The 23680-nt window shown below is 43.9% G+C and overlaps 1 protein-coding gene across 4 annotated transcripts in view; it reads right to left on the reverse strand.

Annotated features, from left to right (window-relative positions):
• The window catches only part of LOC110504622 (transcription factor COE1-A-like), a 144922-nt gene extending 121303 nt beyond the window's left edge, over positions 1-23619 (reverse strand). For 2 of the 4 annotated variants that reach the window (XM_036969989.1, XM_036969988.1), the window contains exons 1-6: positions 22675-23618; positions 21773-21929; positions 20794-20857; positions 19048-19103; positions 18697-18770; positions 7529-7597 (exon numbers count right to left, since the gene is read on the reverse strand). In XM_036969989.1, the coding sequence (XP_036825884.1) occupies positions 7529-7597; positions 18697-18770; positions 19048-19103; positions 20794-20857; positions 21773-21929; positions 22675-22808 (554 nt within the window). In that variant the 5' untranslated portion in view covers positions 22809-23618. Of the gene's footprint in view, positions 1-7528; positions 7598-18696; positions 18771-19047; positions 19104-20793; positions 20858-21772; positions 21930-22674 lie in introns of all 4 variants that reach the window. The other 2 variants (XM_036969992.1, XM_036969990.1) reach the window with 2 other exon arrangements.
• Between the last annotated feature and the right edge of the window lie 61 nt (positions 23620-23680).

Genomic DNA, 23680 nt, shown 5'->3' on the forward strand with positions numbered 1-23680 from the left:
GTGTGTGTTTGCAGGTCAGTGCTGCGAAGCGACCAGCACCTTAGGGAAGGTCTGTCTGCATAACGATGAGCCAGCAAGTGAGATGGATGGAGGCAGAGAAAGATAGAGAGGGATAGAGGGAGAAAGAGGTCGATGTAGGTATGGAGGGAGAGAGAGAGGGGGATAGGGATACAGGGAGAGAGTGACAGAGAGAGAGAGAGAGAGAGAGAGAGGGATAGGGATGCAGGGAAGCAGAGATGCAACTTCTGGAACAGGAAGCTGCTAGCAATGACATCATTTACCCGGGAGGAGCACTTCCTGTTTGACATTCTTCACTCAAGACACACACACACTTGCCAGGAAACCTCCATCAAGACACACACACATACAAATACACCCATGCACACAAATACACACACAAACATCCTAAAACAGCTCAGACCAAAGCTGTAGTTCACAAGATTACCAATCAGAGCAAAGAAAATACCTTTTGATTTAGTGTGTGTGTGCCTATTGTCTACAGCAGAGTGATTGTTAAGTGGAGAGTTGAGTTGATTTAAGACTTCTCTGGGGTGGAGAGAGATGAAGTGTGCTGAGCTCAACTGAAACTGAAATAAATACACGTGTGAACTCTCTGCAGTGTGTGTGTGTGTGTGTGTGTGTGTGTGTGTGTGTGTGTGTGTGTGTGTGTGTGTGTGTGTGTGTGTGTGTGTGTGTGTGTGTGTGTGTGTTAATGAAGTAATGACCAGTGCATCACTGTGGCTGTTTTAGTAGGGGATCTCTATCTGGCTCAGTTTGTGTGTGTGTGTATTTTGTGTGCATGTGTGTTTGTGTGACTACTGTTCTGCTCCAGTGAAGTGGAAGGCCTCACCTCAGCGCTCTGAGACAGCTGCACCCCAACACCACAGCTTCAGCCTGCCCATCACTGTGTGTGTGTTCATCTCTCTTTGCATAGGGGTTTACCCCTGTCCTCCCAGTAGTTTGACTGAGCCAAGCTGGCAGCATGTTAACCCTTCACACACAGTTAATAGTGAAACTCTGATCTGATAAGTAGATGAATGAAGTTACTATATGTGCTGTGTTGGGCCAACCTGGTCTCAGGACTAGACGTAACATACTAAATGTAAATCCAAGACACTCCAATTAGTATGATATGCTACGTTTTATATGGTATGTATTCATTTGTGGATGTCCATCATCCATTTCATATGATATGAATTACAATTCGAATATGTTCCGAATTTGCAAAACGCCTGATACATTACAAATTGCAATTTGTTGTGGCTAACATTAGCTAGATGGCTAACGTTAGCTAGGCTAGGGGTTAGGGTTAGAGGTTAGGGTTACGTTAGGGTTAAGGTGAGGGTTAGCGTTAGCGTTAGGGTTAGCTAACATGCTAAGTAGTTTCAAAGTAGCTAAAAAGTAGTAAGTGTGGGCAGTGTGGGCTGTGTTGGGCGGTGTGGGCTGTGTTGGGTGGTGCTGGATAGTGTGGGCTGTGTTGGGTGGTGTGGGCTGTGTTGCGTGGTGTGGGCTGTGTTGGGCGGTGTGGGCTGTGTTGGGCGGTGTGGGCTGTGCTGGGCGGTGTGGGCTGTGTTGGGCGGTGTGGGCTGTGTTGGGCGGTGTGGGCTGTGTTGGGCGGTGTGGGCTGTGTTGGGCGGTGTGGGCTGTGTTGGGTGGTGCTGGGCGGTGTGGGCTGTGTTGGGTGCTGGGCTGTGTTGGGTGGTGTGGGCTGTGTTGCGTGGTGTGGGCTGTGTTGGGCGGTGTGGGCTGTGTTGGGCGGTGTGGGCTGTGCTGTGCGGTGTGGGCTGTGTTGGGCGGTGTGGGCTGTGTTGGGCTGTGTTGGGCGGTGTGGACTGTGTTGGGTGGTGTGGGCTGTGTTGGGTGGTGCTGGGCGGTGTGGGCTGTGTAGGGTGGTGCTGGGCGGTGTGGGCTGTGTTGGGTGGTGTGGGCTGTGTTGGGTGGTGTGGGCTGTGTTGGGTGGTGCTGGGCGGTGTGGGCTGTGTTGGGTGGTGTGGGCTGTGTTGGGCGGTGTGGGCTGTGTTGGGTGGTGCTGGGCGGTGTGGGCTGTGTTGGGCGGTGTGGGCTGTGTTGGGCAGTGTGTGCTGTGTTGGGCGGTGTGGGCTGTGTTGGGCGTTGTGGGCTGTGTTGGGCGGTGTGGGCTGTGTTTGCTGGGCTGTAATATTTTTTGGGCTGCACTGGGCTGTGCTGGGCCATTTTGGACTGTGCTGGGCTGAACTGTGTTGGGCTATGCTGTGCTGGGCTGTGCTGGGCTGTGCTGGACTAGGCTGGGCTGAACTGTGCTGGACTGTGTTGGGCTATGATGTGCTGGGCTGTGATGGGTTGGGCTGTGTTGTCCTATGCTGTGATGTGTTGTACTGTGCTGGGCTGTGTTGTGTTGGACTGTGCTGAGGATCAGGTGTGAGGGTAGCAATAGCTAACATCAAATTAGGACAGACAAAATATTTCCTCCTTTTCCTCTCCATCACACACACCTCCTGGATTAGAAAATAGGTCAGGTGAGAAAAGAGAAGGACAGAAGGAGAAAGGAGCACTTTGTGACATCGGATGATGTAAAAGGGGCTTTAAAAATACATTTGATTGATTGAGAGGAGGATGTACTTGCTTGCTCATTTTGCAGCACTATATTCTTATCAGTTGTAATAGCCCATTCAGTATTTCCACAAACAAGGAAACAAACTACACTGAACACCTTCCTAATATTGAGTTGCACACCCTTTTGCCCTCAGAACAGCCTTCAATTCTAAAGCCATGACCTGTACAAGGTGTCGAAAGCGTTCTGGCCCATGTTAACTCCAATGCTTCCCACAGTTGTGTCAAGTTGGCTGGATGTCCTTTGGGTGGTGGACCATTCTCGATACACACAGGAACCTATTGAGCTTGAAAAACCCAGCAGTGTTACAGTTCTTGATATAAACGCGTGTGCCTGGCACCTACCACCATACGCTGTTCAAAAACACTTACTTTTTTGTCTTGCCCATTCACACTCTGAATGGCACACGTACACAATCCATGTCTCAATTGTCTCAAGGCTTAACTTCTTGGTGACTGGGGGGCAGTATTGAGTAGCTTGGATGAACAAGGTGCCCAGAATAAACTGCCTGCTACTCAGCGATAAAAGCTAGAATATGCATATAATTAGTATATTTGGATAGAAAACACTCTGAAGTTTCAATAACTATTTGAATGATGTCTGTGTGTAACAGAATTCATATGGCAGGTGAAAACCTGAGAAAAATCCAACCAGGAAGTGGGAAATCTGAGGTTTGTAGGTTTTCAACTCATAGCCTATCGAAGATACAGTGGGATATTGGTCATGTTGCACTTCCTAAGGCTTCCACTAGATGTCAACAGTCTTTAAAACCTTGTTTGATGCTTCTACTGTGAAGTGGGGCCGAATGAGAGGGGATTGAGCCAGGTGTCTGGCAGATTGCCAAGAGCTAGTGACACGCGGTCATGTGAAAGTTAGCTTGCATTGCTTTTCTACAGACAAAGGAATTCTCCGGTTGGAACATTATTGAAGATTTATGTTAAAAATATCCTAAAGATTGATTCTATACATCATTTGACATGTTTCTACGACCTGTAATATAACTTTTTGGACTTTTCATCTGACCTTTCGGCTGGATTGCACGCGCGTTTGGATTTACTTACCAAACATCCTAACAAAAGGAGCTATTTGGACATAAATTATGAACTTTATCAAACAAATCAAACATTTATTGCGGAACTAGGATTCCTGGGTGTGCATTCTGATGAAGATCATCAAAGGTAAGTGAATATTTATTATGTTATTTCTGACTTCTGTTGACTGCACAATATGGCGGATATCTTTTTGGCTTGTTTGGTCTCTGAGCGCCGTACTCAGATTATTGTATGGTATGTTTTTCCGTAAAGTTTTTTTGAAATCTGACACAGCGGTTGCATTAAAAATCCTTCCTTAACATGTTTCCTCCCCTTCATATACTGATTGATGTGGATTTAACATTTGACATCAATAAGGGATCATAGCTTTCACCTGAATTCACCTAATCAGTATATGTCATGGAAAGAGCAGGTGTTCCTAATGTTTTGTGCACTGAGTGTATGAGGCTGGAACAGACTCAATTATAAACTGGGTGGTTTATTAAGCCCTGAATACTGATTGGCTGAATGCCGTGGTTTATCAGACCATATGACATGGGTATGGCAAAATATTTATTTTTACTACTCGAATTAGGTTGGTAACCAGTTTATAAGAGCAATAAGGCACTTCGGAAGTTCATGATATATGGCCAATAAACCGCCGCTTTGCGTCATGAGGCTGGAACAGACTCAATTATAAACTGGGTGGTTTATTAAGCCCTGAATACTGATTGGCTGAATGCCGTGGTTTATCAGACCATATGACATGGGTATGGCAAAATATTTATTTTTACTACTCGAATTTGACTATTTTCTACACTGTAAAATAATAGTGAAGACATCAAAAGTATGAAATAACACACATGGAATCATGTAGTAACCAAAAAAGTGTTAAACAAATATATTTTATATTTGAGATTCTTCAAAGTAGCCACCTGTCACGACTTCCGCCGAAGTCGGTTCCTCTCCTTGTTCGGGCGGCGCTCGGCGCTCGGCGGTCGGCGTCACCAGTCTTCTAGCCATCATCAATCCACTTTTCATATTCCATTTGTTTTGTCTTGTCTTCTCACACACCTGGTCTCAATATCCCCCATTACATGTTGTGTATTTAACCCTCTGTTCCCCCCATATCTTTGTGTGGAACTGTAAGTGCATGTGCACGTTTTCTCTGGTGCGCGACGGGTTTTGTACCAATTTGTTTATTGTTCTGGTTTCCGGTGGTTTTATGAATAAAACTGCTCCGTTGATTACCCAGTTTTGCTCTCCTGCGCCTGACTTCCCTGCTGCCAGTTACGCAATCCCTCACACCACCCTTTGCCTTGAACCCAGCTTTGCACACTCTTGGTATTCTCTCAACCAGCATCATGAGGTAGTCACCTGGAATGCATTTCAATTAGGAGGAGGTGTGATGATGTCGGGGTGCTTTGCTGGTAGACTGTAAGTGATTTATTTAGAATTCAAGGCACACTTAACCAGCATGGCTACCACAGCATTCTGCAGCAATACACCATCCCATCTGGTCTGCGCTTAGTGGGACTATAATTTGTTTTTCAACAGGACAATGACCCAACACACTTCCAGGTGCTGCATCAGATGACCTGCCCTCCACAATCACCCAACCTCAAGATGGTTTGGGTTGAGTTGGACCGCAGAGTAAAGGAAAAGCAGCCAACAGCATATGTGGGAACTCCTTCAGGACTATTGGGAAATAATTCCAGAAGCTGGCTGAGAGAATACCAAGAGTGTGCAAAGCTGTCAACAAGGCAAAGGGTGGCTAATTTAAAGAATCTGAAATATAAACTATATGTTGATTTGTTTAACACCTTTTTGGTTACTACATGATTCTATATGTGTTATTTCATAGTGTTGATGTCTTCACTATTATTCTACAATGTAGAAATATGAAATAATAAAAAAATAATCCTTGAATGAGTAGGTGTGTCCAAACTTTTGACGGGTACTGTAACATGGCAACTTCCCCTTCTTCAACTTCTTTAAGAAACAGTCTTATAACCACTTCTCCAATGCTGTACACCAGCCTCTCTCCTCTCTCCCCTCTCCTCTCTCTTCTCTGCTCTCTTTCCTCTCTCTCCTCTCTCTCCACTCTTCTCTCTCTCCTCTGCTCTCTTTCCTCTCTCTCCTCTGCTCTCTTTCCTCTCTCCTCTCTCTCCTCTCTCTCCCCTCTCCTCTCTCTCCTCTGCTCTCTTTCCTCTCTCTCCCCTTTCCTCTCTCTCCTCTGCTCTCTTTCCTATCTCTCCTCTCTCTCCCCTCTCCTCTGCTCTCTTTCCTCTCTCCTCTCTCCTCTCTCTGTTCTGACTTAGAATATGTGGACAACTACAAAAACAACTACAAATACCTAGGTGTCTGGCTAGACTGTAAACTCTTCTTCCAGACTCATATTAAACATCTCCAATCCAAAATTAAATCTAGAATCGAGCCTCCTTTACTCACGCTGCCAAACATACCCTCGTAAAACTGATTATCCTACCGATTCTCAACATCGGTGATGTCATTTACAAAATAGCCTCCAACACTCTACTCAGCAAACTGGATGCAGTCTATCACAGTGCCATCCGTTTTGTCACCAAAGCCCCATATACCACCCACCACTGCGACCTGTGTGCTCTCGTCGGCTGGCCCTCACTACATATTCCTCACCAGACCCACTGGCTCCATATCATCTATAAGTCTTTGCTATGTAAAGCTCCATCTTATCTCAGCTCACTGGTCACCATAATAACACCCACCCGTAGCACGCGCTCCAGCAGGTATATCTCCCTGGTCACCCCCAAAGCCAACACCTCCTTTGGCCACCTTTCCTTCCAGTTCTCTGCTGCCAATGACTGGAACGAATTGCAGAAATCGCTGCAGTTGGAGACTTAAATCTCCCTCACTAACTTTAAGCATCAGCTATCTGAGCAGCTTACCGATCACTGCAGCTGTACACAGCCCATCTGTAAATATCCCATCCAACTACCTACCTCAGCCCCATATTGTTTATATTTACTTTTTTGCTCTTTTTCACACCAGTATTTATACTTGCACATCATCATCTGCACATCTATCACTCCTGTGTTAATTTGCTACATTGGCCAATTTATTGCCTTACCTCCCTTATCTTACCTCATTTGCACACACTGTATATAGACTTTTTATATTGTATTATTGACTGTACGTTTGTTTATTCTATGTTTAACTCTGTGTTGTTGTTTGTGTCACACTGCTTTGCTTTATCTTGGCCAGGTCGCAGTTGTAAATGAGAACTTGTTCTCAACAAGCCTGCCTGGTTAAATAAAGGTGATTTTTTTTAAGGACAGTACAGGCTGGAGGTTCAGATTGTTTCACTGAGACTGATACAGGTACAGTACAGGCTGGAGGTTCAGTTTGTTTCACTGAGACTGATACAGGTACAGTACAGGCTGGAGGTTTGGCTTGTTTCACTGAGACTGATACAGCTACAGTACAGGCTGGAGGTTCAGCTTGTTTCACTGAGACTGATATAGGTACAGTACAGGCTGGAGGTTCAGCTTGTTTCACTGAGACTGATACAGGTACAGTACAGGCTGGAGGTTCAGTTTGTTTCACTGAGACTGATACAGGTACAGTACAGGCTGGAGGTTCAGTTTGTTTCACTGAGACTGATACAGGTACAGTACAGGCTGGAGGTTCGGCTTGTTTCACTGAGACTGATACAGGTACAGTACAGGCTGGAGGTTCAGTTTGTTTCACTGAGACTGATACAGGTACAGTACAGGCTGGAGGTTCAGCTTGTTTCACTGAGACAACTCAACATAACAACTAAGACTTGACAGAAGCAACCCTGAGCTGCTCAATGCTCATCACACACCCTGGCACACCTTCCTCCTCTGTACAAATCACTGGCAGCACAGGGGTGGAGCCTGCTTACCTGTCAATGATGACGGGGTCAGAGGGCGTCTCGTTTCTGTTGCCACAGCTCTTCTTATCACAACACCGACTGAGAGAGGGATGGAAAGAGAGAGAGAGAGAGAGATGGGAAAGAGAGAGATGGGAGAGAGAGATGGGAGAGAGAGAGAGAGAGAGAGAGGGGAGAGAGATTATGGAGAGGAGAGAGAGAGAGATACAGAGAGGGGGGAGAAAGAGAGAGAGAGAGAGAAATAATGAGAGGGAAGAGAGAGATAGGGAAGAGAGAGTTTGGGAGAGGGGAGAGAGAAATATAGATAGGAAAAGGGGAGGGAGAGAAATGGGGAGAGAGAGAGATGGGGAGAGAGAGCGATAGGGAGAGAGAGCGATAGGGAGAGAGATAGCGAGAGGGGAGAGAGAGAGACAGAGAGATACAGAGAGGGGGGAGAAAGAGAGAGAGAGAAATAATGAGAGGGAAGAGAGAGATAGGGAAGAGAGAGTTTGGGAGAGGGGAGAGAGAAATATAGATAGGAAGAGGGGAGGGAGAGAAATGGGGAGAGAGAGAGATGGGGAGAGAGAGCGATAGGGAGAGAGATAGCGAGAGGGGAGAGAGAGAGACAGAGATGGGGAGAGGAGAGAGAATGTGTGTTCAATCAAAAAGGTGCCTAACAGATCAGTCAATCAATCAAATCAACATAGTATTAGTAAGTAAGGTGAGGTGACTGAGGTTATCAGGAAATGCTGGGACAGAGACAGCTTCACGTTCAGAACTCTCTGAAGCCTCCGGGGCTCTATTCTCAGTTAGCACCATGTCTCTATTCTGACATCATTAGAAAACCAGACATTCTATCTTCTCTATTTCCCACAAGGACTCTTTCTCCCCCTCCCTCCTTTTCTCTCTCCCTTCCTACCTTTCTACCACTCTCTTTCTCAATTCAATTCATTTTAAGGGCTTTATTTCGAATGGGAAACATTGCCAAAGCAAGTGAAGTAGATAATTAACAAAAGTGAAATAAACAATAAAAATAAACAGTTAACATTACACTCACAAAAGTTCCAGAAGAATAAAGACATCAAATGTCACATTATGTACAAATAGTACAAGCTAAAAAATAAATAAACATAAATATGGGTTGTATTTACAATGGTGTTTGTTCTTGGTTGCCCTGGTTGCCCTTTTCTTGTGGCAACAGGTCACAAATATTGCTGCTATGATGGCACACTGTGGTATTTCACCTAATAGATATGGGAGTTTATCAAAATTGGGTTTGTTTTCAAATTCTTTGTGGATCTGTGTTATCTGAGGGAAATATGTGTCTCTAATATGGTCATACACTGGGCAGGAGGTTAGGAAGTGCAGCTCAGTTTCCACCTCATTTTGTGGGCAGTGAGCACATAGCCTGTCTTCTCTTGAGAGCCATGTCTGCCTACGGCGGCCTTTCTCAATAGCAAGGCTATGCTCACTGAGTCTGTACATAGTCAAAGCCTTCCTTAAGTTTCGGTCAGTCACAGTGGTCAGTTATTCTGCCACTGTATGTCTGTTTTTTAAAATTCTTCCCAGTGGTGTCAAGTATTTAGTAAAAATGGTCTCCAACCGATTGTAGTTTTTGTTCGTATTTGCGTTGTTTGTAACGTCTTGCCGCTACCATTCCTTATGACCGAAAATAACTTCTGGACATCAGGACTGCGATTACTCACCATGGACTTGCAGAATCCTTTTTTTATTTAACGAGTCTGACGAGCCTGACGCGAACGATATACTGCTTTCTTGGGAACAGGCCCAGATCCCATTAATTTGCGTGAAGAGGAAGAGGAGAAAAAGGAGCCAGAGGGCGGGCTGCCTTCTGGGAATCCGTAGGGGATCGAATAAACCCCACTTCCTTCCATTCTGCTAGCAAACGTGCAATCTTCAGAGAATAATATCGATGACTTACGCGCAAGATTAAACTACAAACGGGGACATTCATAACTGTAATATCTTATGCTTCATGGAGTCGTGGCTGAACGACGACACTATCAACATACAGCTGGATGGTTATACACTGTACAGGCAGGACAGAACAGCAGCGTCTGGTAAGACAAGGGGCGGCGGACTATGTATTGTTGTAAATAACAGCTGGTGCACAATATCTAAGGAGGTCTCGAGCTATTGGTCACCTGTGGTAGAGTATCTCATGATAAGCTGTAGATCACACTATCTACCTGTATTTTTCGTAGCTGTCTACATACCACCACAGTCAGAGGCTGGCACTATGAATGCATTGAATGAGTTGTATTCTGCCATTTGCAAAAAAGAAAACGCCCACCAAGGGGTGGCGCTCCAAGTAGCCAGGGACTTTAATGCAGGGAAAATTAAATTTACCAAATTTCTATCAGCATGTTAAATGTGCAACCAAAATTCTGGACCACCTTTACTCCACACACAGAGACAGCTACAAAGCTCTCCCTCGCCCTCCATTTGGCAAATCTGACCATACTTCTATCTTCCTGATTCCTGCTTACAAGCTAAAATTAAAGCAGGAAGCACTAGTGACTAGATGAATAAAAAAGGTGGTCAGATGAAGCAGATGCTAAGCTACAGGACTGTTTTGTAGCACAGACTGGAATATGTTCTGGGATTCCTCCAAGGGCATTGAGGAGTACACCACATCTGTCATTGGCTTCATCAATAAGTGCATCGATGACGTCGTCCCCACAGTGACCATACGTACATTCCCAAACCAGAAGCCATGGATTACAGGCAACATCAGCACTGAGCTAAAGGATGGAGCTGCCGCTTTCAAGGAGTGGGACTCTAACCCGGAAGCTTATAATAAATCCCGCTATGCCCTCCAACAAACCATGAAACAGGCAAAGCATCAATACTGGACTAAGATCGAATCGTACTCTGATGCTCGTCGGATGTGGCAGGGCTTGCAAACCATTACAGACTGAAAAAGGGAAGCATAGACGAGGGTTAATGTTTGAAAAACTTAGTCAGCAGCATGGAGTAAAGATTCCTGCTGCGGCAGGGTGTTCGGTCGAAGAATGTAGCTTAGCAGTTGCCGCTATCATTGGGTATGAGAGCATAAAATCAGCCTAAAGGACGAATAGCATTGTGGTGATATTCTTAGATTCCATTGAAAAGGTGAATATGATAGTTGAAAATGGTGTTGTATTGCACACTCGTTCTCGGGACAATAATGTACCAAATACACAGATGTGAGTATTTCCTCTTATGAACCCGGCAAAGAAAGTTATACTTTCTAAAGTGCCACCAATTTGTTAGAGATGAAGTGTTGCAGCGAGAGTTATCTCGTCATGGTCAACTTGTATCTACAATAAAAAAGGTTATTTTTGGATGCAAATCTCCTTTCCTGAAACATGTCGTATATCATAAGTGCACATGATTTTAAAAAAGGATACTGACGAACTGAATTTAGCATTCAGTTTAAGATCGACAGATTTAATTGTGCTCTATGCTTTTACTGAATCAATTACAAACTTTGGCTGTGGGAAGAGTGGGACATTTGGTATGTTATTGTCCCGAGAACGAGCGTGCAGACCCCGGAAGCAGCTCTAGTGTTGGTGCAGCTAATGCACCACCGCAAAGGGATGAACATGCTAAGGGTTCAGGGGAAGGGAGAAGGTGGGCAGTTCAGGGGAAGGGAAAAGTTGGGCAGTTCAGGGGAAGGGAGAAGGTGGGCAGTTCAGGGGAAGGGAGAAGGTGGGCAGATGTGGTTGGAAAAGTAGGAAAGGAGAGTGGTGTGGCTACAGGGGCTTTTACGGTGGATCAGAGCAAAGAGGGAGGGGAAACAGCTGGAAAGAATTGGAAGTCAACTGGAGATTGAAATGAAGGTTCTCATTCTAAGAGGAAGGTAGAGATTGATAAATCAGTTGAGGATGAACAGGAAGTAGAGATTGATTAATCAGTTGAGGATAAACAGGAAGTAGAGATTGATAAATCAGTTGAGGATAAACAGGAAGTAGAGATTGATAAATCAGTTGAGGATGAACAGGAAGTAGAGATTGATAAATCAGTTGAGGATAAACAGGTTGAAGTGATGGTGCTATTTCCCTCGGGAGGATAGTGAGAGTGAGTCATCTGACGCATCACAACAAAACAGCGAGAGAAATGGGGTGGAAGGGAGGTGTGGGATTGAGAAGGTACGTCAATTTCTGAAATTGACAAAATAGAAGAAATATATGCAGGATTATGTAACAGATGTTTTTCCTGAAAGTGATTTGTTTATTGAATATGCAAAGGTTCTGATGTCAAAAATAACGCGGGGAGGTTTGACAAGCCCTGAAATCGCTAGACTGAAGAAAGTTGACGCGAGAGTAACAGGTGATTTAAATTCGAAAGGAAATTAAAGAGTTCAGTCGTAGCCTTAAATCTGTAAAGTGATGTGTTTTCTGTCTCTTACTCTGTATTTGTATTTTGTTTGTAATATTGAACATGAAGATGTGGCAACAGGAGTGTGGGGGGGGGGGGGGGGGGGGGTAGTTCTCAAAAGGGTTTTTAACTTTGACATATAAGGTTGAAGAGGTAGTTGAGCATTAGAGCGAGGTATGAAAACATCACTATGTGTTAATTAGATGTATTTTCCCCAGGATGGTAGTTGAGAGTGTATGTTTTTTAGAGACATTATCAAATACCATTGAGAAATGTAACACTAAGGCTTATTTATTTCTTGCTGGGGAGTTTAACTGCACAGTCAGTGATTTAGATAGAAACCACAAAGAACCTCATATAGCCTCAAGGACTTTTTAAAAATGCCTTATTGTAACACATGAACTGTGTGATATTTGACGGAGCCAACATTGAGGCCCATGTGAGAGAGAACACCATCTCTCTGGCCAGGTAAAATAGGTTTTATTGTTTTGAGCATCAATCTCAGGTCTGTAAATCAAGTGTGATAACCCCAGTGGGATTTTCTGATCATTGTTTAATAACAGAGGTGGTGTTCATTAACGATGTAAAACCCAAAAGTGCATACTGGCATTTTAATATAATGTTATTGAGTGATGCTCACTTCAGGAAATGCTTTATTTTTTTCTGGGAGAGGTGGAGAGGTTTCTGGGAGAGGTGGAGAGGTTTCTGGGAGAGGTGGAGAGGAGAGGTGGAGAGGTTTCTGGGAGAGGTAGAGAGGTTTCTGGGAGAGGTGGAGAGGTTTCTGGGAGAGGTGGAGAGGAGAGGTGGAGGGGTTTCTGGGAGAGGTGGAGAGGTTTCTGGGAGAGGTGGAGAGGAGAGGTGGAGAGGTTTCTGGGAGAGGTGGAGAGGTTTCTGGGAGAGGTGGAGAGGAGAGGTGGAGGGGTTTCTGGGAGAGGTGGAGAGGTTTCTGGGAGAGGTGGAGAGGAGAGGTGGAGAGGTTTCTGGGAGAGGTGGAGAGGAGAGGTGGAGGGGTTTCTGGGAGAGGTGGAGAGGTTTCTGGGAGAGGTGGAGAGGAGAGGTGGAGAGGTTTCTGGGAGAGGTGGAGAGGAGAGGTGGAGGGGTTTCTGGGAGAGGTAGAGAGGTTTCTGGGAGAGGTGGAGAGGTTTCTGGGAGAGGTGGAGAGGAGAGGTGGAGGGGTTTCTGGGAGAGGTAGAGAGGTTTCTGGGAGAGGTGGAGAGGTTTCTGGGAGAGGTGGAGAGGTTTCTGGGAGAGGTGGAGAGGTTTCTGGGAGAGGTGGAGAGGTTTCTGGGAGAGGTGGAGAGGTTTCTGGGAGAGGTGGAGAGGTTTCTGGGAGAGGTGGAGAGGAGAGGTGGAGGGGTTTCTGGGAGAGGTAGAGAGGTTTCTGGGAGAGGTGGAGAGGAGAGGTGGAGAGGTTTCTGGGAGAGGTGGAGAGGAGAGGTGGAGGGGTTTCTGAGAGAGGTGGAGAGGTTTCTGGGAGAGGTGGAGAGGAGAGGTGGAGGGGTTTCTGGGAGAGGTGGAGAGGTGGAGGGGAGAGGTGGAGGGGTTTCTGGGAGAGGTGGAGGGGTTTCTGGGAGAGGTGGAGAGGTTTCTGGGAGAGGTAGAGAGGTGAAGGGGAGAGGTGGAGAGGTTTCTGGGAGAGGTGAAGGGGTGTCTGGGAGAGGTGAAGGGGTTTCTGGGAGAGGTGGAGAGGAGAGGTGGAGAGGTTTCTGGGAGAAGTGGAGAGGTTTCTGGGAGAGGTGGAGAGGTTTCTGGGAGAGGTTGAGAGGTTTCTGGGAGAGGTGAAGGGGTTTCTGGGAGAGGTGGAGAGGTTTCTGGGAGAGGTGGAGAGGGTTCTGGGAGAGGTGGAGAGGTGGAGAGGTTTCTGGGAGAGGTTGAGGTCTCAAAAGGCCAGTCTTTTATCTCTTCAACGGTGGTGGGATTTAGGGAAATTCCAGATTCAACAATTCTGTACATGATGAATGTCACCAGAGACATCACCAGATCATTAAATGCTCTAGAGTCTGAAATAGGGGAACTCCTGACGTTGGTTGAGACCATAGGAGTCCGAGGCCATATTCAGGCCCTCAAGAGACCTGCTGGCTATCAGAGCACAGGGGGCATTGGTGAGAAGTACGTTTTAGGGAATCTCTGAAATGGATGCCTCATCCAAATTTTTCTTTGGTTTAGAGAAAAAGAATGGACCAAGAATTATTCATTACCTCATATCAGCTGTTGAACAAGATCTTACTAGCCATAGTGAAATTAGAAAGAGGGCAGTACAGTTCTACGCTGAGCTCTACAAGTGTGAGTACAAAGAGAATAAAACAGTGACACAATAGTTCCTTGATGGGCTCCCACAGGTGGCTGCAGAAGCTCAGGTTGAGCTAGAACAACCATTGTCTTTGCAGGAGCTCAGGTTGAGCTAGAACAACCATTGTCTTTGCAGAAGCTCAGGTTGAGCTAGAACAACCATTGTCTTTGCAGGAGCTCAGGTTGAGCTAGAACAACCATTGTCTTTGCAGAAGCTCAGGTTGAGCTAGAACAACCATTGTCTTTGCAGGAGCTCAGGTTGAGCTAGAACAACCATTGTCTTTGCAGGAGCTATACACTGCATCAAAAGGCATGGAAATGGAAGGCCACCAGGCATTGATGGGCTTCCCGTTTACTTTTTAAAGTCTTTTTGGGACATGTTGGGAGAGGATTGGCTAGCAGTAGTTAACAATAGTTTGACCGGAGGGTTACTACCGATAAGCTGCAGAAGGGCAGTCCACCTCAACCTACTGCCAAAAAAGGGTGATCCTAGGGAGGTGAAGAACTGGAGGCCGGTGGCCTTCCTGTGCACTGATTATAAGATCCTGTCCGAGGCTTTATCCAACAGGCTGAGGGAGGTGATGGGGCAAATCATACACACGGACCAGTCCCACTGGTTTTCCAGTAGGCAGATAGGGAATAACATTTCCCTGATTGTGGATTTTTTGGGTTGGATGCTGGTTTAATTTCAATTGATCAAGAAAAGGCATTTGTTCAAGTTGAACATCAATACTCATGGCACACTTTTGAAAAATTTGGTTTGGTTTTAGTTTTCTTTGCAGGAATGTTATATGCCATCGCTATAGAGCCACTACTAAATGGCATTAGAATTCGCATTGAAGGGGTTACATTTCTGAGGATATTCCTCCTATTAATCTCTCAGTCTACGCTGATGATTTGGTAATGTTTGTGAAAAATCAAGCAGAGGTGGATAGTTTGAGTCTCATGGTTGAGCGGTTTAGGGGAATATCCTCTGCAAAGGAAAATTGGGAAAAAACTTGTGCTTTACAGATTGGAAATTGGTCTGGAAGGATCATGGCTTTGCCAGGGGGGCTGTAATGGCGTAAGGGAGGAAGGGGTGAAGGGCAAAAGCATCACCCTAAAACAGTTAATGGCCAGGGCTGGGCCCACCTCAATGGATGGAGGACGGGTGGCTGAACATTTGGGGTTGAGGTCGGAAAGGATTGTCGGACAACTGCTGGGAAGCTGCTGGAAGGCTCTGTCAGTAGAAGAGTGGTTTATACAAAATGGTACAAAATGAAAATGCCCAATTTTCAAGACTACGGATTACACCAAATATCCCAAAGTCAGAAAGAAAGGCATTATTAGTGGATTTGAGAGGGTTGGAAGTGGTGGGTTTGGATGAGGTGAGGGGGAAAGACTTACATATGGGGTGTGTCAAGGTTTTGAATAAAGATATATTGAAGAATAGAAAATACACTCCTTGGAGGGTAAAACTGGGCCTTGGTGACAAGGTAAAGCCAGCATGGAGAGCATTGTACAAGCCACCGTTACTAAAGGGCACTGGTGACATGTAATGGAGGGTGTTGATGACAAGGTAAAGCCAGCATGGAGAGCATTGTACAAGCCACCGTTACTAAAGGGTACTGGAGATATGTAATGGAGGGTGTTGATGACAAGGTAAAGCCAGCATGGAGAGCATTGTACAAGCCACCGTTACTGAAGGGCACTGGTGACATGTAATCGAGGGTGTTGATGACAAGGTAAAGCCAGCATGGAGATTACTGTACAAGCCACCGTTACTAAAGGGGACTGGTGATATGTAATGGAGGGTGTTGATGACAAGGTAAAGCCAGCATGGAGAGCATTGTACAAGCTACCGTTACTAAAGGGCACTGGTGATATGTAATGGAGGGTGTTACATGGCATCATTGTACTAAAGGGGACTGGTGATATGTAATGGAGGGTGTTACATGGCATCATTGTACTAAAGGGGACTGGTGATATGTAATGGAGGGTGATACATGGCATCATTGCAGTTAATGCTTTTGTATCTGTCATTAAATCAGATGTTGGATATGGATGTCTTTTTTGCAACATAAAGAGAAACCATTTTTCACTGTTTTATGGCATGTGAGAGGATAAAGCCTCTTTGAAATACTTGAGTCTTTATTTACAGCTGTAGAGGAGATTTTCAATAACACTGTTTAATTTTGGGGTTTCAATATAGTAAGCAAAATAAAATAAAATGTCAACTGTTACATTTTCTTTTGGGACAAGCTAAGATGTCGTCACACCCTGATCTGTTTCACCTGTCCTCGTGATTGTCTCCACCCCCTCCAGGTGTCCCTTATATTCCCCAGTGTATTTATCCATGTGTTTCCTGTCTCTTTGTGCCAGTTAGTCTTGTATGTTTCCAAGTCAGCTAGCGGTTTTCCCGTTCTCCTGCTTTTTGCGTTCTACTTTTTCTAGTCCTCCTGGTTTTGACCCTTGCCTGTTTCTGGACTTTCAGACCATTCTGCCTGCCTTGACCACGAGCCTGTCTGCCACTCTGTACCTCCTGGACTCTGATCTGGTTTTGACCTTTTTGCCTGTCCACGACCCTTCTCTTGCCTTTTCTGTGCAGGAAACATAAAATAGATACTGGATATGGACAGGATGTAAGATGTGTTTTTAAAGGATTAGTCAAATGTAGAATAAAAGTGAATTTTGAGTCCTTCTCGGCTGTAAAAGATTGTTGTTGAGGAGAAGTGGGTTTATGAAGGAGCGGTTTGTTTTGTGAAAGAGAGAACAATTTTTTGTTGATATATATATAACTCAAAAATATATATATGCTTTTTTATTTAATTTAAGAAATTTTTATTTAGGAATGACACATTTGTTGTTAAATTTCTGAAAAGGCACAGTGTGCCATTATTTGTGTTAATAATTAAGTATGAAATAAAGGTTTTATAAAAACTCAACTCTCTCTCTATACACTAGATGACCAAAAGTATGTGGTCACCTGCTTGTCGAACAACTCATTCCAAAATCACGGGTATTAATATGGAGTTGAAGTTGGTCCCCCTTTGCTGCTATAAACGCCTCCACTCATCTGGGAAGGCTTTCCACTAGATGTTGGAACATTGCTGCTATAAACGCCTCCACTCATCTGGGAAGGCTTTCCACTAGATGTTGGAACATTGCTGCTATAACAGCCTCCACTCATCTGGGAAGGCTTTCCACTAGATGTTGGAACATTGCTGCTATAACAGCCTCCACTCATCTGGGAAGGCTTTCCACTAGATGTTGGAACATTGCTGCTATAACAGCCTCCACTCATCTGGGAAGGCTTTCCACTAGATGTTGGAACATTGCTGCTATAACAGCCTCCACTCATCTGGGAAGGCTTTCCACTAGATGTTGGAACATTGCTGCGGGGACTTGCTTCCATTCAGCCACAAGAGTATTAATGAAGTCAAGCACTGATGTTGGGGAATGAGGCCTGGCTCACAGTCGTCATTCCAACTCATCGATGGGGTTGAGGTTAGGGCTCTGTGTAGGCCAATCAAGTTCTTCTACACCGATCTCAACAAACCATTTCTGTATGGATCACATTTTGTGCACAGGGGCATTGTTATGCTGAAACAGGAAAGGGCCTTTCCCAAACTGTTGCCACAAAGTAATTGTATGCTGTAGCGTTAAGATTTCCCTTCACTGGAACTAAGGAACATAGCCCGAAACATGAAAAAAAGTCCCAGACCATTATTCCTCCTCCACTAAACATTACAGTCGGCACTATGCATTCGGGCAGGTAGTGTTCTCCTGGCATCTGCCAAACCCAGATTTGTCCATCGGGCTGCCAGATGGTGAAGCGTGATTCATCACTCCACTGCTTCAGAGTCCATTGACGGTGAGCTTTACACCACTCCAGCCGACGCTTGGCAGTCCGCATGCTGATCTTACGCGTTTGAGCACATAGCAGTCCTGTTCTGTGAGCTTGTGTGACGGCTGAGCCGTTGTTGCACCTAGATGTTTCTACTTCACTATAACAGCACTAGCAGGGCAGAAATCTGATGCACTGACTCGTTGGAAAGGTGACATCCTATGACGGTGCCAAGTTGAAAGTCACTGAGCTCTTCAGTAAAGCCATTCTATTGCCAATGTTTGTCTATGGAGATTGCATGTCTGTGTGCTTGAAATAGCCGAATCCACTAATTTACCTTTTGTATACATAGTATATCTCGTTCTCTCTCGCTCCTCTCCTCCTCCCATCCTCTGACTCTCCCTAACCCCAATCTCTCTCTCTCTATCTCAGAACTGGGTCATGCTGTGGTCCCAATGTACCTGGGGAGAGTTGCATTTTGGGTAGAGGGGGAGGGGGAGGGGGAGGCAGACTGACGAGCCGTTTCTGAATAAACCGATCATCTGACTGTACCCAGGGGAGACAAACACACACTGAGAATATGTTTGCATAATCCCGCTCTCTCTTTCTCTCTCTCTCTCTCTCTCTCTCCCTTTCTTTCTCTCTCCCTTTTTTCCCTCTTTCTTTCGTCTCCCTCTTTCTCTCAACACGTTATCCGTCTTACCTGCACATAATCTCGTGAGTCAGTAGAACCCGACACATCTCAGGGTTCTTATCCTGTCCCTCATAGATGATCGCCTGGAGAGGGAGAGAGGGAGAGAGAGAGAGAGATGTTTGTTAGTAAAACAGTTTGCCTCATGGTGATTCTTCTTTACATCCTCACACAAAATGGTTTTCATCTGGTAGCATGAGATATATAACATGTGTGAGCAGTTGGTCTGCCAGACTGTAGTATAGTGCACCATCTGGCCCTTCCAGCACCTCTTCCAACATCCACAGTCCAATTTCACCTCTCGCCAACCACACTTACAAACACACACACACACGCTATCACAATTCATGAAAGAGATGGTACCTGTTTGGTCATGGAATCGATGAGGCGCACGTAAAAGTCCTGTTCTGTCCTGATACCTATAGGCAGAGTGAGATATACCATAAAGAGAGAGAGATATACAGTAAAGAGAGATATATACAGTAAAGAGAGAGAGAGAGAGATACAGTAAAGAGAGAGAGATACAGTAAAGAAAGATATACAGTAAAGAGAGAATGATATACAGTAAAGAGAGAGAGAGAGAGATATACAGTAAAGAGAGAGAGATACAGTAAAGAAAGATATACAGTAAAGAGAAATATATACAGTAAAGAGAGAGATATACAGTAAAGAGAGAATGATTTCAGTAAAGAGAGAGATATACAGTAAAGAGAGAGTGAGAAACAGTAAAGATAAAGATATACAGTAAAGAGAGAATGATATACAGTAAAGAGAGAGATATACAGTAAAGAGAGAGATATACAGTAAAGAGAGAATGATATACAGTAAAGAGAGAGAGAGATACAGTAAAGATAAAGATATACAGTAAAGATAAATATATACAGTAGAGAGAGCGATATACAGTAAAAAGAGAGATATGCAGTTAAGATAAAGATATACAGTAAAGAGAGAGATATACAGTAAAGAGAGAATGATATACAGTAAAGAGAATGATATACAGTAAAGAGAGAGAGAGAGATACAGTTAAGAGAGAGATACAATAAAGAGAGAGATATACAGTAGAGAGATATACCGTAAAGAGAGAGAGATATACAGTAAAGAGAGAATGATAGATACAGTAAAGAGAGAGAGATACAGTAAAGATAAAGATATGCAGTTAAGATAAAGATATACAGTAAAGAGAGAGAGGTACAGTAAAGAGAGAATGATATACAGTAAAGAGAGAGAGAGATACAGTAAAGATAAAGATATACAGTAAAGAGAGAGAGACAGATACGGTAAAGAGAGAATGATATACAGTAAAGAGAGAGATATACAGTAAATAGAATGATATACAGTAGAGAGAGAGATATACCGTAAAGAGAGAGGTATACAGTAAAGAGAGAGATATACAGTAAAGAGATATGTACAGTAAAGAGAGATGTACAGTAAAGAGAGTGATGTTAGAGATACAAATGGAGAGACAAAGATAGTTGGCCTATACACTGAGTATACCAAACATTAGGAAAATCCTTCTTTAACCTGTCTCCTCCCGTTCATCTACACTGATTGAAGTGGATTTAATAATTGGCATCAATGAGGGATAATAGCTTTCCTCTGGATTGGCCATGTCAGTCTATGTCATGGAAAGATCAGGTGTGCTGAATATGTTGTACTCACTGTATGTACTTTACTTGAATTGAATGCTGTTAGTGTTTGCGATGTGCTCAGAAACATAGACCTAATGGTCATTTCAGTTTCAGATTCAATTCAAATACAATATTCTGGATTGGTTCGTGTTAAAACAGACAGAAGGCCATTGTTCACCGAGCCACATACATAAGGTCCAACTATACATGACATAGGCTATTGAATAAACTATTTGTAAAAAGTAGATATTCAAAAATTATAGTATTAATAGGCTAATACTAATGCTTACATTAAATTAATGATTTGTATAATAATAACAATCGGTGTTATTTTCATATATCAATAAAACATTTACTGTCATTTTTTTTATCCCATATATTTTATTCAAATCGTTTGTGTGTGTGTGTGTGTGTGTGTGTGTGTGTGTGTGTGTGTGTGTGTGTGTGTGTGTGTGCGTGTGTGTGTGTGTGTTGACCGTACCATTGCTGTATAGGAGCTGTAACCGGTACTGTATACCATTGTTGGTTTTTTCCCCTGGCGTTTCCTGCCAACACACACTCAGTCAAGTCAAGAAGAGCAAATCCACAACACACACTCAGTCAAGTCAAGAAGAGCAAATCCACAACACACACTCAGTCAAGTCAAGAAGAGCAAATCCACAACACACACTCAGTCAAGTCACGAAGAGCAAATCCACAACACACACTCAGTCAAGTCAAGAAGAGCAAATCCACAACACACACTCAGTCAAGTCACGAAGAGCAAATCCACAACACACACAGATTTACAAAAGGCCAAAACATTATCTTTAAATGTACTAAAATATATATTTCAATATCAATATCAGAAACGATATAATAACTTTAAAAAACGATATGTCAATGATTTCCAAAAAACGTCCCAAGATAAACAGAACTGATGGGAATGACTTCACTGCCTTAGTGCCATATAAAAGTGAAATGACCATTGGTAGGCTACAGAATTCTGGCTTATAATACTATACTAATACATTATATTTGTTTTGAACCAAATACATTCGATTTTAATACTGCAACAATAGCCTACTAGAAGAAAATTGCATGTCTAAAGAGTTGACTGGAGACACTTGCAAACTTGCATAAATAATTCAAAACGGTTAGTGCTGTAATATTGTCAATAGCTATAAATTATGCTACAATTTCGCATTAAAACAATGGAATATGAGCACATGATCGACGCGCCCAGGGATTTGAATAATTAATACAACACAAAGTATCGAACAGCTTGGACTGCGGATTCCTTCCATGTGGTCTAAACTAATATAAGAAACACTCTAATCCATATCTATATAAATTATTGTAAGACAACATTTGTATTGTTAATTGTAGTAGTAAATTAAGCAATATATTAATAAGGCTCATGTATGTAAATAAACTGCTGCAGATGTCAAATCAATGTATAATGTTTTAGGAAATCTCACTTTTTCCTTTTCAACAAATCCAACGAAGCTGGTTCTCTCTATCTCCACCGGCTGGCCTTGTCTGTCGTACAGAGCCAGCACGAAGTGGAAGAAGTTGGACTTGCGGAGGTTGGAGGGCGGTTGCTTCTCGAAATGTGCCCGGGCCAGAGCCACGCCGCTGCGGATACAAGTAGCACCAAGCCCCGTTAGCACAACTTTCACATGGATGCCACTGAATTCGCTCACAAATTACAAATTATTTCAAAAATTAGAAGTAAAAGAGTAAAACACTAAAGTTCTGGTCCCCGAAATCGTCAATATATCTTGATTTTTATTTTACATTTGAACCCATTTTTAAAAATAAATTTAGACTGAAATGTCATATTTGAAGTCATTTGCACATTTCTGAAAACAGTTCTGGGTCAAAACATATATTTACAAACTGTCAAAGTATAGCCTTAGCCAATATGAATAGTTTGGATTTGGTCGCTAACGTTACATGAATAGCCTATGCTAGATGGGGGGCCGTTTTGTCGACTGTAATAATCAACCTGTCTCAAAAATAGTGGTTGTATTATTGTTTTACTGCGTTATAATTATTGACGTTTCATTATAAATAACTCAGTGCTAATAACTAGGCCCGTGTCTGACATGTTTTTAGTCCTTTGTACATAGTGTTAATTTCGATTGATTTAATAGGCTACTAGCTAATAGGCTACAGAAAACAGAAATAAAAACAGTATGTAGGCTATGCTATAGCCTAGCTGCAATCACAGACATAAAGCCTGCATGCAAAAGCTATAATAAAATATCCCAAGTCAATATTAGGCTATACGCCCAGAAAAGAAAACCAGCAGTCCATTGGGAGCGCAATACTGTCCCTAAACACATGTGGTCCTTCTGGCTAGCCACGTAGGGCTTACCTCTGGGCGGCTGTGCTGACGTCCAGCAGCCCGGCGCCCTGCATCCAGCTCCGAACAGCGTTCATCCCGGCCACCATGGGCTCTTCTTTCATAATACTTCCGCTCCTCTGGATGTTCTCCTGGATCCCAAACATCAAAACTCACGGTTCCTCCTCCCGTCACTCACTATTTCCCTCTCGCCCTCTCTCTCTATCGTTTCCTTTTCCTTCCTTCCCCGTGGCTTTTGATCACACAGACGGCGATAGAGATGGTTAGGCGTAATGTTTATCACTTATTTTTTAGTTTTCTCTCAGTAACGAGAGAGCGAGAGAAATATGAACGATATGAAGGTCTGCTCGTGGACTGGGAAAAGGAGCTGTCAACATCCAGGGATCAGTGACCTGTGCGTCAACAACTCTTGTGAAGAATATAAGTGTTCCTGGACCATCAGGTGAAAGTGACGAGGGGGAGCCAAGAGGACGAGAAGCGCTGGGTGTCTTCTGGTTCAAGGAGCGCTGCCAAAAGTCATTAAACGTCACTTAAAGAAAGAGACAATATTTTAGAGAAGACAAACAGGCATCAACCAATCAAACAAGTGTTCTTTCTTCCTCTAGCCTACTGTTGTTTTTTTTCTTTCAGAAATCTCTCTAGTTCTCAGATAAAAGGAGCGCGCGAGGAGTAGGAATTAAGGAAGTCCCACAGAAGAGGCAAAACCTCCACCAGGCGATTGATCCGTTCGTTGCTCCTGTCCTTTCGGGAGTGATTTGTGGTATATAGTTATTTTCTTGTCAAAGGAATCACTTCTGAAAGTCTCCGGCAAACCGAATACCGAATACCAGTGAACTCAGCTCGAAGGGAAGCGGGCGTGTCTGGTGAAGTGGAGGGTAACGCCCCCAAACACAGTGCGTGCAGGGTCGTTGATCATCATCTATCGATGGTCCTCAACTCAGCCATGTTGCATCCTCAGTCTAATACGCACACACAGTCCCGCCCCAACCACTTAACCAGAGAGTGTGTGTGTGGGTGC

This window comes from Oncorhynchus mykiss, chromosome 31 (assembly GCF_013265735.2).
Source record: "Oncorhynchus mykiss isolate Arlee chromosome 31, USDA_OmykA_1.1, whole genome shotgun sequence".
In the NCBI taxonomy this organism is placed as follows: domain Eukaryota; kingdom Metazoa; phylum Chordata; class Actinopteri; order Salmoniformes; family Salmonidae; genus Oncorhynchus; species Oncorhynchus mykiss.